Source organism: Lepus europaeus, chromosome 11, assembly GCF_033115175.1.
Source record: "Lepus europaeus isolate LE1 chromosome 11, mLepTim1.pri, whole genome shotgun sequence".
Classification (NCBI taxonomy): domain Eukaryota; kingdom Metazoa; phylum Chordata; class Mammalia; order Lagomorpha; family Leporidae; genus Lepus; species Lepus europaeus.
In genome coordinates, this window is record NC_084837.1 from 71,896,278 (window position 1) to 71,914,501 (window position 18,224).

At 44.8% G+C, this 18,224-nt stretch overlaps 1 protein-coding gene across 1 annotated transcript in view; it reads left to right on the forward strand.

Annotated features, from left to right (window-relative positions):
* Positions 1-18,224, forward strand: part of SLC27A2 (solute carrier family 27 member 2) — a 47,995-nt gene that overhangs the window by 13,619 nt on the left and 16,152 nt on the right. Inside the window, exons 2-4 of the mRNA XM_062205887.1 lie at positions 2,807-3,016; positions 6,663-6,821; positions 9,277-9,401. Of these exons, the coding sequence (XP_062061871.1) occupies positions 2,807-3,016; positions 6,663-6,821; positions 9,277-9,401 (494 nt within the window). The remainder of the gene's footprint in view (positions 1-2,806; positions 3,017-6,662; positions 6,822-9,276; positions 9,402-18,224) is intronic.

The window sequence follows — 18,224 nt, forward strand, 5'->3', positions numbered from 1 at the left end:
CTGGCCGCGGCAGCCATTGGAGGGTGGACCAACGGCAAAAAGAAGACCTTTCTCTCTGTCTCTCTCTCTCTCTCACTGTCCACTCTGCCTGTCAAAAAAAAAAAAAGTTTATAAAAAAAAATGTAAAGGCCCTTTGACCCATCATTGCTTATTTGAATTGTTCCCAGGTGCTATTTCTCCTACCTCCCAAATGTCTCTATGTCTGCTTCTCTCCACCCACCGCTGTGACCCCAGTGCAGATAAGCTCCACGCACCTCTGCTCTCCCCGCCTCTGGCCTTGTCCCCTCCTGTCCATTTGCTCACCTTCGGCAGAGCCTCACAGACCTGAGCCCTAACTGAGTCACCGCCTCCACTCCAAGCCTTGTTCCCCTCCCACTGTACGTTCCAGTCAGCTCTAGATGCTTTTTGTTAGTTTGGCACCGTGCTGCTTGCCTCTGAGCCTTTGCGAGCGCTGGTCCCTCTGCAGAAACAGGCTCCGCCCATCTCAGCTGCTCCCCTCTCAGGTCTCAGGTCAGGCAGCACTTCCTCCGAGCCGTTTATCACACTGCCCACCCCTGAGTGCTCCCTAAATACTGATCCCTCCCCCCCGTGTGACACCTACTGCACTTTATTTTAATCAATTCCTTGTTTCCTCTCTTCTTAGAACTAGACCCTGTGTTTGCTCACTCATGTACCCAGTGTGTGACAACTAGGGAGCAGTCTTTAAATAGATGTTGAATAAATGGTGGATGGAAGGGAATAAGAATGAATCCAAGGTGGGCGTTGTGGCACAATGGATTGAGCAGCCACTCGGGACACCCACATCCCATATTGGAGCTCCTAGGATCCAGTCCCTCCCCCACTTCCTATCCAACGTCCTCCTAATGCATTCCTGGGAGGTGATGATTCAACTGCTTGAGTCCCTGCACCCATTTGGGAGACCTGGGCTCCTGACTTCAGCCTGGCTGTTGGGGACATCTGGGAGTGAACCAGTGAATAGAAGGCCTCTCTCTTCCCCTCTCCCCCTCTCTATCTCCCTCTCTCTCTTTTGTTGTTCTGCTTTTCAAATATTTTTTTCGGTGATGAATCCAGGTAATTTCTGAGCAGTTTATTTGATTATATAGTTCAGTAGCAGATGGGAGAGAGAGAGGGAGGAAGGAGAAAAAGAGGGAGAGGGAGAGAGAGAGAGAGAAGGTAAGAAGGGATGGAAGGAAGGAAAATGTGTTAATTCTTTAAGTAGCAGTTTTGGAATTTACCTGTGCAGATACTTATTTGTATGTAAGGCCTATCTGTATCACAGAAATTATTTCATTTTGTGTAATATTTTATTAGAGGTTCATCAACCCACAGAATTGTAAGATCTGAGTTCTTTAATTGTCTGCAGCTTATTTTGTGTCCATTGAACACTAATACAATGCTTTGTGCCGATTCTTTCATCCGTCATTTATTGAGCACCCATATAATGTTAAGGGTCCAAAGATGACTCAGTTATGACTCAGTTAAAATCTCACTGTCTAACAGAAGAGGAGAACTGAATCATGTCTCCCTGTGTACTACACACCCTTTTAGAAGTATGTGCAAGTCCTGTGGAAGCCAGTTAAGGAAGCAGCCAACTTGGGAGAGGTGGGGAAGCAGTGACACACATGTCATCCAGGCTGAGTCTTGAAGGGTGAGCAGGAGTTTTACAGTTGCCAGGGGTGGGAGGGCACACCAAGCAGATGAACAGCCTGGACGAAAGAAATGAGATGTGAGTATCTGGGTACCCTCATGGGCTTTTTGTAGATCATTGTGGATAGAGGAAAGGGAGCAAGTGGTAGATATAAGAAGCGACACCAGAAAAGCCACCCCAGGGGAGACTATGATTGACCTCAGGACCTCAAAAAATAGGAGAGTGGATTCTAGGTAGGGGATGAGCAGCCACTGAAAGATTTTTATTAATGTATTTATTTATTCAAGAAGCAACTCCACTTTAGAGTCCAGCTTCCTGCTGCAAGTGTGTACCCTGGGAGGCAGCAGATGATGCCTCAGGTATGTGGGTACCTGCAACCCACATGGTAGACCCAGGTTAACTTCCAGGCTCCTGGCTTTGTCTTGGCCCAGCCCTAGCTGTTGTGGGCATTTTTTTCATCTCTCTCTCGATCTCTCTCTCTCGATCTCTCTCTCTCGATCTCTCTCTCTCTCTCTCTATCTGTTGCTCTGCCTTCCAAATAAACAAGAAAAAAAGGAACATTAAAACTTCTTTGAAAAATGTATTATAACCCACAGTTGGAAAAACTACTCTAAATTAATCAGTCCTTTTTTTTCCCCTAAGATCACAGAATATGCTTATGAAATTTAGAGCTCATTCCTCAGATCAGCTAAACCTTCCTGTAGAACTACTTGTTACTGATATATTTAAAAATAATTGTTCCATGGAGTTGGCTTTGACCATTTTTGCTAGTTGGCATAACTCCTTTTTTTCCATTTCTCTTCTCCCTTTTTTTTCATTTCTGGTGTGCTGTCAGATGTATGCCTTTATGCATCTGTATTTCTTGGTTTTTACTCTCATGTCTACTTGTTTGTACTTGCCACAAGAACACCTGCTATGCTTAGAAAGCCATCAAAACCCAGACTTGCCTCAAATATTGAAATCTTCTGACTTTTCCAAATGCAGAAAATCCTATGTTTAAAAAATGTAGCTATAAACATTACTTGCCACATCCACACATTTTTACAAAAAAAAAAAAAATTGTGGGAAAACAAAATGACTGTGAAGTTGATTGCACTAAGAGAACCTTATGGACTAATTTAATTGGTTTGGATTTTTTATTGTTTTTGTTAAATTAAGAACTACAAGAAGCTGTTGAAGAGGTGCTGCCAAGCCTGAAGAAAGATAATGTGTCCATCTATTATATGAGCAGAACTTCTAACACAGACGGGATTGGCTCTTTCCTGGACAAAGTGGATGAAATGTCAACTGAACCCATCCCGGAGTCATGGAGGTCTGAAGTGACTTTTTCCACTCCTGCCTTGTACATTTATACTTCAGGAACCACAGGTAAAAATAAAGAGAGGAGTCTCAGAGAAATGGACCTACCCTGAAGGAGTTAAATCTCAGCTTAAGTTTTCAAATGTTCTCTTTCTGTAGTGCAGCTTATCAGATAACTAATACTTCAGGGGATTTAGCTCTGTGCCCATGGGAACAGATCTAATTTCATAGCATATGATACCACTTGGGTTTCTCCCAGCTACACAAGGTTCCCCCTACTTGATATAGAACAGATAACAGATTAACCAAGAACTACAAAAACAGTTTTGATGATGAATGGGCTGTGGCACTGAATAGAATGTCATATTTTCTAATACTGGTTGTATTTTGACCATGTGATATCCAGAGCCCATATGTAATATATAACCAACTGTACACGGAGCACCAGAGAAGGCCAGAGGACAGTAATGGAGTGGTATTTATATAAATATTTTGATGACTGGTTTCCCATGCATACTGACTTGGAAATGTGGGTGTAGGGTAACTCTTAGCTCAGAGCCTCAAATACTATGTTCCATCCAGTCTTGGATGCCTTCAACTGAAAGCTACAGCATTATTTTAGGAGCCACTGGGGAAAAACACTGCCAATTAACACTTGAACACTGCTACATGGAACAACCAACATTTAAGGGTCGTTTGGACTAGGCCATCCAGAAGCTTCACATCTTTCTTATGAGATGGGTACTATTCTTGTTCCCATTTTACAGTCAGAAACCGTTGTGTAGGTTAAGACCTCCCAGGACAGGGAGAAGTGTGAGGATTAGGCTTGTGGGCTGATTCTACCGCTCATACGTTCACAGCTCTGCTGCAATACCGCCTGGCTTATTCACATGGCAGGTATTTTGTGTCTGCCTGCTCTGGGCCAGGAGAAAAGTGACCAAGGTATCATATGCAGCCTGAAGCATATGTTTTAAAGAAGGACAAGAAGCCAGGCTCAGCCTCCTGCTTATTATTTTATTGTTCTTGGGGGAATGATTATCTGAGTCCTTCATTTCTGGATTAAAATTTTAATTTAATCAGGCAATAAATTCATGCATTCTCCTTGTAAAATAACCAAACTTTGTCAATAAGACTAATGGTTCCTTTCAGCTTTTCATCACCACCCAGCACACAGAGTTTTCTCCTTGACCTCATGGGGCCCTCAGCACCCATCTAATCTCACACTTCCTGGATCTGAGTCTCACCCGAAAGCCAACTCCCCTCACGCAGTCACTTTTGCTAAATAATTCCTTTAAATATATGAGGAGGGGAAGCTGGGAATGACTACACTAAAGCTGGTGCTCAAAGCACATGTCTATCATTTCTTCAATTTGTTGAACATAATTTATTTTCATGCCACCAGAAAGGATCACATAATTGATCAATTGCTCCCACTGTGCACAGATACTACTTGTAATTTCTTAATAGAATGGTAAAATTCAATTATAAACCTTTTGATTCTAGAAGTAATTTAAATAAAATGAGTCCTCAGTTAATTATGGGGAGTTCTCATCCTGCACTAAATTGTCAAGTCTGAGGGCAGGTGTTTGGTGCAGTGGATCAAGCCAATGCTTAGGACTCCTGTATCCCATACCACAGTGCCTGGGATTAAGTCCTGCCTTTGCTCCCAAATCAGCTTTCCTACTCGTGCACCTGGCAGGCAGCTGACAGTTCAAGTACTTGAGTTTCTGCCACCCATGTAGGAGACCCTAGTGGAGTTCCTGACTCCTGGCTTCAGCCTGAACCAGCTCTGGCTATTACAGGCATTTTGAAAATAAAACAACATTCATTCTCTCTCCACCTCTCTCTCTCTCTCTCTCTCTCTCTCTCTCTCTCTCTCTCTCTCTTTCTCTCTCTCTCTCTCTCTCTCTCTCTCCACCTCTCTCTCTTTCTCTCTCTCTCTCTCCACCTCTCTCTCTTTCTCTCTCTCTCCCCCCACCTTGCCCTCTCGACCTCTCACCTTCCCTCCCTACCTCCCTCCCTCCTCTTTCTCTCTCTATGCCACTTTACCTCTCAAATAAATAAATAAAATGTAATATGCATATTGAAAATTTTTTAAATAGACAAATTTAGAGGCAGGCATCTGGCAGAGCAGTTAAGACGCTATTTGGGATGCCTGCCTCTCATATCTGAGTGCCTGAGTCCAAGTCCTGACTCTGCTTCCAATCTCAGCCTCCTGCTATTGTACCATAGGAGGCAGCGGGTGATGGTCCAAGTTCTTGGATCCCTGCTACCCACAAGGGAGACTCAAATTGAGTTCCAGGCTACCTGGCCCAACCCTGGCTCTTGAGAGACATTTGAAGAGTGTGAACCAGCAAATGGAGGATCTCTGTCTCTGTCCCACTGTCTACCTTTCCAATAAAATAAAAACAAATACAAAATTTTAAATAAATAAACAAGTGTGGAACTTCTTCACAATACATGTTTTAAAAAACAAATATAGGAGCTGGTGTTGTGGCATAGTAGGTTAAGCATCTGCCTGCAATGCTCAGCATCTCATATGGGTACTGGTTCAAGTCCCAGCTGCTCTACTTCCAGTCTAGCTCCCTGCTAATGTGCTTGGCCCCCTGGACCTGCAAGGGAGACCAGGAAGAAGTTCCTGGCTCCTGGCTCCAGATTGGCTCAGGTCTGGCCACCGTGGCCCTTTGGGGAGTGAACCAGCCGATGGAAGACCTCTCTCTCTCTCTCTCTCTCTCTCTCTCTCTGTATCTCCCTCTCTCTGTCTGAAACTATGTCTCTCAAGCAAACAAATAAATAAACCTTTTTAAAAAAGCAAATATAAAACCCATCTGAGGGAGAAAAAAAGAGAATGAACACTCCCTGATTTAATACGAAAATTTAGACTTAATTGGAAGATAATAAGATCAGTGCTTTTTTCACTTTTTTTCACAAATAGTGTAAACAAATGATAATGCCCTCATACAAAAGGGGAGGGAATCAATACATGAATAAATGAGGGAGATCTCTATGTGCACACGTGGACACATCTCCAAGAAAAACTGTTAAGTGGCAGGAAAAAAAAATCAAAATGCAGAGAAGAGTGCATATTTTTTAATGGAAAAGACAATAATAAGTAAGCAAATGTTAATATATACTTGTATTGATAAAAAGAAACTCTAGAATAGCACACAGGATATTAATAAAAGTGATTACAAAGGACCGTCATTAGTTGGTGGGCTTTTTAATCTAACTATTTAAATCTCTCTGAATCTCAACTTTCCCATCTGTGGACTGAAGAATATAATTCTAGTTATCTCATAAAATTTGTGATGAAAATTAAATGAAATTTTGAAAACATCTTGCAAAATGATAGGCATGCATTCAATATATACTCATTCTCTTTCTCTTCAGATCACTGCTATAATAAATAACTCAGGAGTCAGCAAACCGTGGCCTGGGAACCAAAAACAACCCGCTACATGTTTTTGAAAATAAAGTTTTATTGGAACCACACTTACTTCTTTATATGTCTGATGATGGCTTTCAGCCGCAGTAGCGGAGTCATTGCAACGAGGACTATATAATCCCACAGAGCCCAAAACATCTCCTCTCTGGTGTTTTACAATGCAATTCTCTAAACATGATGTAATGACCCTTCCTAAGCCAGCTGTCTCTTGCAGTCATTTGAATGGCCAGTCTTGGCTCACTCATGCCTTCTCTTGTGTCTTTTGCAAAGGCCTCCCAAAAGCTGCAACAATCAATCATTACCGCATATGGGTAGGAACTGGCCTCATCATTACAAGTGGAGTTAAATCAGATGATATCATCTACACCACCCTGCCCTTGTACCACAGTGCTGCACTTATGATCGGCCTGAACGGATGTATCGTGACCGGTAAGCTTTTTCTCTCAAGAACCATCGGAGGCCCCCTGCTCATCAGGAAAAGGGATGTAGAATTCAGCTGCTTTCCCATCTGTTAGGGATGGTGTTGTTTTTTGCAAGGCCATTTGCTTCATACATCACAAAGAAGTATCTAAAAGAATTTTTATTTTCTCATGCCCCTGTTTGTCCAATAATAGAATGCCATAAATGTCCAGTCTATCAGTGAAGACATGCCTTTAAAATGTTAGGTCTTTATCAGACACCTGATTCTTCAACTCCATAAATAACTCTCCAGTGTCGTTTCTCATCAGAAATTGCCATATTCATCTCCGTAGCAACTGATTTAAACTTCTCCATTGGTCCACGTTCCTTATCTTTCCCTATTCCCACAGCTTCTCCGCTTTATTCAGAATACCTGGCTTGCCGTCTCTTCACTTTCCTTCTCAAACTTTACTACTCAGATTGGGGTTGCCATTCCCTCTCCTCCCAGGATTTATGCCGCTTTTGTACAGTAAGGCCTGGTCCAATCTTCACCTCTTCTAGGAAGTTTTCTCCCTCTATAACAAAACTATGAACTTTTTCTCCCACATCGCATTTCATTTTAAGTAGTCACATGTGTTTGTGTGTGTGTGTTTAGAAAAAAAGACAAATATGCATATACATATATGAGAGTGCTTCAAAATAGTCATGGAAAAATGGATTAAAAGATAAGTTTATGGGGCCGGCACTGCAGTGTAGCAGGTAAAGCTGCCTCCTGCAGCATGGACATCCCATATGGGCACTGGTTCAAGTCCCAGCTGTCTCACTTTCAATTTAGCTCCCTGCTAATGGCCTGGGAAAGCAGCAGAGGATGGCCCAAGTCCTTGGGCCCATGCACCCTTGTGAGAGACATGAAAAAAACAGATAAGTTCATTTTGGTGCAAAAAATTTTTGAAATCCATGCATAGTTTTTCTTAATACCCATTTTCCGTGAACTTCTTGGAGACCTCCCATGAATTGTCTTACTATTGCTACTGCTTTTATCACAAATTACTATAAATTTCATGGCTTCAGGCACCATACATTTCTTCTCTTACTTTCTGGAGGTCAGAAGTCCTAAAATCAAAGTGTCAGCAGGGCTGTGTTCCATCAGGAGCTCGGGGAGGGAGGGAGTGGAGGATTCATTTCCTTGTGTTTCCCAACTTCTAGAGGCTGCCTGGATTCCTTGGCTCATGGCCCCTTCTTCCATCTTCAAAGCATATCACTCCATTCTTTTGTTTCCAGTATCCCATCTCCTTCGTCCACCTTTACTTTGCCTCCCTCGAGTAAGGGCTCTTGTGATTGATTACACTGCGCCCACCCAGATAATCTTCCCATCTCAAGATCCTGAATCACATCTGCAGAGTCCCTTTGGCCATGCAAGGCAGCACATTCACAGGTTGTGGAGATGAGGATGTGGACATCTGCAGGGGCCACTGTTCCGAATACCTAACCTGTCAAAGAATACTCTCTTGCTTGCTCAAGACCTAAGCTCCCCACTGACCCCAAAATTAGGTCTGACTCTTCCACCTGGCACTTCCAAGTGCTCCTTGACTGCAGCTGCTCCTCCCAGTGAGTGTCCCATGACCCAGCCACTCTTCCCCATCCCAGTCCCAGGCTCGCTGAGTCTCAGGCATCCCCCACACCTGAACCATCCTGTCTTTATGCTCAAGCCTTTTCCTCCACCTGGAATTCTCTCATCTCTTTTCATGTTTATTTCTCAACCCCTCACGTAAATGTCCCTTCTTTCAAAATAAGCCTTTCTCAGCCCTTGCTCCCAAGAAGAACTAATCTACACACACACGCACACACACACACACACACTCCCACTCCCTTAGAACCTCATTTGAGCCGGCGCCGCGGCTCACTAGACTAATCCTCCACCTTGCGGCGCCGGCACACCAGGTTCTAGTCCCGGTTGGGGCACCGGATTCTGTCCCGGTTGCCCCTCTTCCAGGCCAGCTCTCTGCTGTGGCCAGGGAGTGCAGTGGAGGATGGCCCAAGTGCTTGGGCCCTGCACCCCATGGGAGACCAGGAGAAGCACCTGGCTCCTGGCTCCTGGCTTCGGATCAGCGCAGTGCTGATTAGGGGGGTGAACCAACGGCAAAGGAAGACCTTTCTCTCTCTCTCTCTCACTGTCCACTCTGCCTGTCAAAAAAATAAATAAATTAAAATTAAAATTAAAAAAAAGAACCTCATTTGAACCTCTGGTATCCTGCACACTGACTTTAATTAAAATGATTTTTTATGTGTCTTCTCTTCCCTAGATTGGAAGCTTCTATAGGACAACCTGTATTTTAGTCATTTTTTGTACTGAATAAACACTCAACAGTTATTTGTGAAAATAATTTATTTTTACATTTCTACCTTTCAAAAATGATAAATCTAATTGGAGAGGGGGTTTTTTGGTAGCATTTCTTTATTGACACTTTCTATGCCTTCTCTGTAGGTGCTACTATTGCTTTGAGGACCAAATTTTCAGCCAGCCAGTTCTGGGATGACTGTAGAAAATACAATGTCACTGTCATTCAGTATATTGGTGAACTACTTCGGTACTTATGCAACTCACCCCAGGTAACACTCCCCATGTTTTAAGATCTTTCTGAAATGGAAGGGATGAGAATTCAAGTCACTTTGGGCCATACTGGGCTTTAGCCAAGTATATATCAATCTGCAGTTTAGATCACAACTGTTTGGTATGATAAAGTGATTGGCATCTTCTCTACCTTTTAGAGCGACCTTACCAGATGTCAGTTGCTATTACTATGATCATGATTAGGATTCTCTGCCTTTTTACCTGTTTTTACATCTTACCCTGAACCGAGCGTATCCTCTGCCTCCCCCTCTGCTTTTTAAATGCTACTGTCAAAGCCCATTTCAAATGATCTCTCATTTGTTAAACCTACTTGGGCCACTCCAAATGAGCCGGGACTCTCTTCCCTATGTCATGTTGTTTCTGTCCTTCTGTGTCCTTTGCCACATTGCAGGTGTTTGTCTTCTTGCTCCCCGCCTCACTAGGCTGCAGCTCTAGGTAACTAGGCAGAGACCACATTTTGTCTTCTTGCCCTCTCTCTTACGTCAAAAGCGTGCGGGAAACTTTGACTTAAAGCTGTTTAACGAGTAAATTCCCATGTGACTGAGAAACCAAGCAAGTCTGTCACCAGGCTTGGAACAGATGCCCCAAGGTAATGCCAAGGGCCTTGGATGTGTACCCTGTTTGCATACATCCTGCCAACTTGATGGGGTGTTGGCAAGAGCTCCTCCTGTCCGGGCTCTTGATTGTCATCAAGGACCTGGAGGCCAGCCTAGGGACTGGGGTGGGGCTTCTAAGTGGCACTGCTAACATTTTGGGTTCATTAATTCTTTATTGCATGGACTCTCTCTGTGCACGTAGAACATTTAGTGTCATCACTGGCCTCTGCCCACAAGCTGCAGTTGCCTCCCTTCTCAGGTCAGGATCATCACAATGTCTCCAGATATTGCCAAATGTCTTCCTTCAGACAAAAGCCCTGGGCTAGACCATGCAGTAAACTCATCAGGCTCTCATTTCTTCAGTCTATTCAAACAATATAAAACAAACTTAAAGGATCACTAAGTTAATCAACTGCTAGTGCTAGCACCTGCTTGGTTCAATGTCTATACCAGCTACTGTGTGGCACAGAAGGAAGTGTAAGATGCTCTTGCCCCAGTTCTCGTACCCCTCACTCCATTCATTACCTGCCCAATATCTCCTCTTCAGAGAGTCCCCTCTTCCTCTTTATCCAACACCTCACTGCCCACCCCACTACTGCTTTTCATGGCACTCATCACTGCTGACAGCACAGTTTATGTGACTCTTGTCTGCCTCCCCCCAGTAAATGAAAGCTCCATGCAAGCAGGGCTCTATCCACTGCCTAATCCCCAGCACCGAGATCTGTACCTGGCACATCAAAGGCACGAACATATTGTGCTGAATGAACCTCTAAAGCCTTGTCCCTGAAACATGTCTAAGTTAGTTGAGGAAAGTAATAGAAGTATGTTTGCCAAAAAATATTTGGGCTTAGCACATATTATTCTGGGTTTTTTTTTTTTTTTTTTTTTTTTTTTTTTTTTTTTTTTTAGCAGAGTCAACAGTTTCATGAGGGTCATAATTAGCTGTGAGCTGAGCTAGGAACTTTTCCACGGCAATTTCTGTGAATGTCATTATTGAATTTTTTTCACATGAGTATTCCACTTGGTCTTCAAGATGACATGCTTCTCGAACAAGGAGCAGAAATCCAAATGGGACCCTGCTGTTTGACTTTTCTATCCCTTTCTCTCTTTAAGATTTTATTTATTTATTTGAGAGGTAGAGTTATAGACAGAGAGAGAGAGACAGAGAGAGAGGAGAAAGGTCTTCCTTCTGCTGGTTTACTCCCTAAATGGAGGCAACAGCCAGAGCTGGGCAGATCTGAAGCCAGGAGCCAAGAGCTTACTCCAGTCTCCCACATGGGTGCAGGGACCCAAGTGCTTGGGCCACCTTCCACTGCTTTCCCAGGCCATGGCAGAGATCTGGATCAGAAGTGGAGCAGCCGGGACTAGAACTGGTGCCTATATGGGATGCCAGCACCACAGGCAGAGGATTAACCACAGTGCTGCCCCCCCGCCTTTTTTTTTTTTTTTTTCAAAGATTAATTTATTTGAAAGGCAGAGTTAGAGAGAGGCAGAAGCAGAGAGGGAGAGAGAGGTCTTCCCTTCCCCTTGTTCACTCCCCAAATGGTTGCAATGGCTGGAGCTGAGCCAATCCGAAGCCAAGAGCCAGGGCCATCTTCTACTGCTTTCCCAGGCCATTAGCAGAGAGCTGGGTCAGAGGTAGAGGAGCCAGGGCTCGTGCCGGCCCCTGGCTTTTCTTCTCTACCATAAAGGCATCCCTCTGTCAGTTAGAAGCCTCACAGGGGAGCATGTGTTGCTTCTATTAGTTCTAATGGCAACTCCTCTTAGACTGGAGAAAAATAAGCATGTTTGTATGTAGCTCTCTTTAGTCTCTCTCTGTTCCTACTCTCTCTCTCTCTCTCTCTCTCTCTCTCTCTCTCTCTCACACACACACACACACACACACACACGGGTCCACCTTTTTTCTCTTAAGGTTGTCTCCAATGCTGAAGAACAAAGCCAGTCTGATTAGGGTTTTATACTTTCAGAGTTTACTGTGACTTGGTGTGTCACTCACAAATGATCCCTAATCTAGAAGAAGGGCTGGAGTTCCTGGTGTCTGTTGCTTCCTCACCCTTGAGTTCTGTGCATTACTTATAAAAGAATTGTATGTAATGATCATCAAAGTTTTCTCAAAAAGTCTTTACTTAGAGATTTTTTTTTAATTATAGTCATCATGGGAACCCCAGAGTCTATGGATTGAAGAGGATTTTTTTATTTAAGAGGCAGAGAGGGAAGGAAACAGAGGGAGAGAAAGTGTGTACTCCCATCTGCTGATTCACTCCCCCAGATTCCCACAGTGGTCCATTCCGAGTCAGGGCCAAAGCCGGGAGCCAGGAACTCAGTTCAGATCTCCCAAATGGGAGGCAGGGATCCAGTCACTTGAGCCATCACCACTGCCTTCCAATGTCTGCATCAGCAGGAAGCTGGAGTCAGGAGCTGGAGACTTGAACCCAGGCCCTCTAACATGGGACACAGGCATCTTAACCTACATCTTGTCTGCTAGACCAAATGTCGGCCTTTAAAAAGAATTTAAAGAAAGATTGTGTCAAAAAAGATGTCTCAAGAAAAAGTGGAGAAAACTAGAAGAAATGGTGGAATATTCTGTGTCAGTGTAATCAGTAACTTCGTCACCCTTAGAGTGGCCTAGATAAATGGGCTTTCCTTGTAGGAGTTAACTCTGCCAACCATTCCCTACCACTAGGCAGCAGGCAGGTGAATCACACCTCAGCTGAGCAGGGAAAGAGAATGACAGCCATCCACAGGCATGATGGGGCTCACCAGGCAACTCTAGGGCCAGTGTTGGGAGGTGCTGGCTGCTATGCTTCTGCTCCCCCTTTTTAACCATGTTCAGTAGCTCCCGTGGTCCAGCAGAGGATTGCGGAGGAGTGTTTCCAGCCTCCCCTAGCTCAGTGATTCAGGTTTGGTTCCAGGTCCTTAAAGTAATGCATAAGAACAAGGACTCTGAATTAGTAAGATAGTCACATTTCAGCGTCCATCAGCCAACAGGAGAAATGGCAGTCCCTGCTTGACAGAAGGATTATGAAGACAAAATGATAATGTATGGAAAGCACACGGCATACTGGAACTTAGTAAATGCTTACCAATGACCACCATTATCATTTTCCAAGCCTAACAGTATGCAACTCATAGTAAGTGCTCCATACATCTTCATTGAATGAATCAAGTCAGCTGGACCAGTATGTGAGGCCATGGACTGAAGGACTTGGCCCACTGGGGACTGCAAGCCGTGCAGTGGGAAGCCCGGCTGATGGGTGGTCCAGCTGGCAAGGGGCTTGACCCCCTAAAAATTATGTGCACAGGGCCTTAGATGGAAGGATGATGTGGGAGATGCACTTTTAGTCTGTCCTTTTGGCTGCAGTGGGGAGGAAACAGATGCCTCTTCTGTAAAGCAACAGGTGGCGCCTCATCCAGGAAGGAGTATGGCACAGTAGTCCTCAGGAACAGGGCCTTGGGAAGTTTTTTTAAAGATTTATTCACTTATTTATTTGAAAGGCAGAGTGACAGAGAGAGAGGAATCTTTCTAAGGTGGTGAAGCCCTTCTGCCTTATCAATTCTTGGAGGTCACTCAAATACAAGGAAGGCAAAAGACATTGCAACTGTGATTGACATAGTCCAAAAAGCTGAATGATGGCAGTGGCTGACACAGTAGAACTGGGGAAGGTGAAACTCACAAGGCAGGTGCCACAGTGAAATGTAAGACTACCAACAAAAGAGAGCGAGAAGGAAGATTCTACAGGAATGACATTGGAGGCCGGCACCGCGGCTCACTAGGCTAATCCTCTGCCTGCGGCGCCAGCACACCAGGTTCTAGTCCCGGTAGGGGTGCCGGATTCTGTCCCGGTTGCCCCTCTTCCAGGCCAGCTCTCTGCTGTGGCCAGGGAGTGCAGTGGAGGATGGCCCAAGTGCTTGAGCCCTGCACCCCATGGGAGACCAGGAGAAGCACCTGGCTCCTGCCTTTGGATCAGTGCAGTGCGCCGGCCGCGGCAGCCATTGGGGGGTGAACCAATGGCTAAAAGGAAGACCTTTCTCTCTATCTCTTTCTCTCACTGTCCACTCTGCCTGTCAAAAATAAATAAATAAATAAATAAAAATTAAAAAAAAAAAAAAGGAATGACGTTGGAATGGCCAACAGCACTGTAGGCTGGAAGCTCTGTAGCCCCTCCTTCAGGAAGCTTCTAGAGAAAGTGTTCTGTCTAAACAGAACAGGAAAGGGACGATGAGAAAGAAAGATGCAGGATCCACGAAATGGTCAAAGATGTCATCAAGCCTGGAGGGCAACCAGTCCAGACTGGAGCAGGAGGATAATGGAGGAAAAAGAAATTTCATTATCTGGTAGATTTCACCATGAGGGACATTTAATTTGAGGCTATTGGAGGGTGAGGAAATTATAAATAGAAACTAAGAAAGGGGCTGGTACTGTGGCATAGTGGGTAAACCCACTGCCTACTGAACCAGCATCCCATATGGGTGCTAGTTTGAATCCTGGCTGCTCCTCTTCCAATCCAGCTCTCTGATAAAGCACCTGAGAAAGCAGCAGATGATAGTACAAGTCCTTGGGCCCTTGCACCCATGTGGGAGACCCAGAGGAAGCTCCCTGTCTCCTGGCTTCAGATCAGCCCCACTCCAGCCATTGTGGCCATTTGGGGAGTGAACCAGTAGATGGAAGATCACTCTGTCTCTCTGTCTCTCCCTCTCTTTCTGTAATTCTGCCCTTCAAATAAATTTTAAAAACCAAAGAAGAATTTTTTTTAAAAGAAACTAAAAAAATGAAGTAAATGGGCGGGGGGGGTGGGAGTGGCAATGAACTGCAGGAGAATCAAAACTCTGTGCAGGAATTTATTCAAATGACTGGGCTCATCGTTGGTGTGTTATGAGCAAAACAATGTGAGCACTGGATATGAATGTAAGCAAAATTTGTGATACTGGAAAAGTGAGAGAAGATTTAACCTTTATCCAGCACAATGAGAAACCTAAAAGTAATGAATCAAAAGTAGTATAAGCACTGAATTTAAAAATAAAGAGATAAGAAGAGTTACAAGAGGTAAAGGTGTCCACCCCATGTAGTAATCTGGGGGCAAAGAGCAATAAAAGATAAGTGGAACACACACAGCAGTCGTCATGGAAGGGCCTGTTAGTACTACTTCATTCTTAAACTGTGAGTCTCACTTGCTTTCATTTTTCCTTTTTTTTTTTTTTAATTCATTTATTTGAGAGGCAGAGAAACATAGAGACAGAGTTCCTATCTACTGGTTCACACCCCGAAGGCCCACAATGGCCAGATCTGGGGCTGGGACAGATCCAGGAGCCAGAAATGCAACCCAGGTTCCCCATAAGGGTGACAGGGACCTGATTACTTGAGTCACTACCACTGCCTCCCATGGTGCACAAAAGCAGGAAGGTTGGAATCAGGAGCCAGAGCCAGACCTGAATCCCAGGCACTCTAGCGTGGGATGCAGGTGCAACCGCTAGGCTGAACACCTACCCCTTTTTTCTTTTCTCCAATCAAGGAAAAGAGTGCTCTCTGAAAACATATAGATTTGGATTTGAATCTTGGATCAATGACTTTGCTCTTTTTGTAATTGTAGACAAATTATTTTAATATTTCCAGAGCTTCCTTTCCTCGGTTGCAATATGAAGCAAATATTTATACCCATCATGTTTTGGTGAGGTTCTTTAGAAACTGAAGTGTGACACTAAAGCCATGTGCCTGACACATAAAGAAGCCCTCAACCAAAGTCTTCTCTTACTCTAATGCCTGGTGCACTCCTCCCTGGACACCCTGACCTCTGACCTTTCATCAGTCATTAAATCCCAGTGTGGATTCAAGTCCCCAGGAGTGTTTGCACGTTACACCTCAGCTCTGTTGTGGAATAGAATGTATGATCCTTGTTAAGCAAAGTGACCCTTGACCTAAAAATCAATTCCTTTGAGGAGTGGCTTTGGTGATAAATAAACACAGCCTCCCCTGTGGGAAGGGAAAACTCGGGTTTCATACTGTTAGCCCCTGTGGAAGACAAGCTTAGGTGAGAACCAAACATCTTAGAAGATTCCAGGATCTCCCATTTGCATCCACGAACATTTCCAGCCTAGAGCCTTAATCCCTTCTGCAGCTGTAATAAGATCCCTCAGTTGGATGATGAAAACTGAGCCCGTGGTATTGTGATTATAAGCTCAGCTACCTGCCACCCACAGGAGACTGCTGCACCTGTGAGGCTGGCCGGCTTCCCAAGGCACCTGCACCCTCCTGCACCCCAAGCCCTGCCCTTGGCTGATGTCCCAGCCACTATTGAGCTGCCATGTTGAGGGCTTCCTGATGGAGGTCATTTATTTAACTGAGGGACATACTGTATGCACACCACAGATCCAGGCACTGTGGGGGCCCTAGAGACGTATTGGCCTCAGAGGGGTTTACCATCTAGTGGGGCAGTTAGGTGTTCACCAGGCATTAGATGCAGAAGTGAACCACACGGTTGGGAGAGAGCTGACTGCAGCCACATATGGAGCCGAATGAGTAAAGTCTTGGCTTATACATGGGCACGCTGCTTTGGAGCTCCTCATGTAGGCCTGGGAGTAGGAAAACACCCAGGTCAGCAAGTTCCTTTTAACTAAGTATTCTTCAAATATGTGTGATGTTTTATTCTCAGAGTAACAGGAAAGCAGCAGTTGGGTGGGGGAGGTCTCAGAAAAGCTGACAACCCTTCCTGAGTGGGAGAGTGTCACGTGCCCAGGGTGGCCCTCCAATTCATTATGCAGAGGGGACACCTGAGAGCAAAAGTCACCAGCATCAGCCAGGACTGGCCCTGGCCAGCAGAAATGTCGTCTCCCTACATATATATATATATATATATATATATATATATATATATATATATGCATTTGTAGTTATAAGAGAATTGAATCAATGAATCACGGACCCAGGGAGCCCGTGAAGAGAACAGAGTCCCACTCAGCTGGCACGGGGAGTCTCGTGCAGCTTCTAAGGCTTTTCAGAGGAGTTTCTCCCCTTCCCTGAACACCCTGGTTCAGAGCCCCTGCTGTGGGGTCCAGTCCCTCCCCAGGAAGGCTGCTCGGGGGCCACACTTCTTAGCACTGGCCAGTTCTGTCCACCCTCTCCAGTGAGGACTCCTGAAAGAGTTTCGACCAATCAGTTATTCAAAACTGAACACGTATTTGCCTCTTCCTGGCCCAGAAGTAGTTCCTCCTGCATGAAAACCAGCTCAGGGTTTGTTTTGGTTTGGTTTGAACATCTACATCATAATCACACACTCACACAGAGGAACGCCAGCCTCTCTCCAACAGCTCTTTTCGAAGAGGAGCTCTTACTCCAAAGTCACTTCACAATGATGGCACAGTGGGAGAAATAATGCAGAAATGTTCTAACAGAAGCAGTTGCTATTGGATCCAAGAAGTCAACATCTGGTATGTGAGGAGAGTCCTAGTTACCTAGCATCCCATTCTGTTTTCTATTAAAATAAAAGGCCTAGAGTAACAGAATGTACAAGTCAGAATTGCCAGTATTTTCTTGTCCCTTCCACCAGGCTGTGGTGTCGTGAGGGACATAAATTGTCTTAGTAATGCAAGCTATCACTAAAAGTGCCACTGGTGCAGACCATCTACAGGGGGCTGCTAGCTGCGTAAGGCTGAATGGAAGGCAGCCCGCTCGCAACCCCACCTCTCTCACTCACCCACACTCTCCTTTCAAGTTCTTATATTCAAAATAGCTTTTCCTTTGTGACTTTTATTTATAGTAAAGCCCATTACTCCCAGGCCGGCCGTCTGAGGCACCTGGGAGCCAGCTTCCTCTTCCTCTTCCCCTTCTCATCCCATTAGGAGAGCTTTGTTGTCTCAGTTCAGCTCTAACTGGTCCTGGGACCTCTGGGTCTCTCTGTTAAATGAGGGTACGATCAGCATTCTTCTCTCCAGGTCCCTCCAGGCCCTAACATGATTGCTCTCTAGTGACTTCGTGGAAAACAGAGACGTCTTCCCCCAACCCTCCATCCTCCCAGTTTTCTTCATCAGGTGAAAACCGTGCCTTCAGCATGAGGGTCCCACTTGTAATAGAATGTGTCCCAGTCTCTGGTAGGTCTTTCCCAGGTGACTCCTCCATACTGGGAATTCACTGACATCCACCAGCTCTATCAAGAAATTACTAATCCCTCCTTCTAACTTGTTTACAGATTTATTTATTCATTTATTTATTTG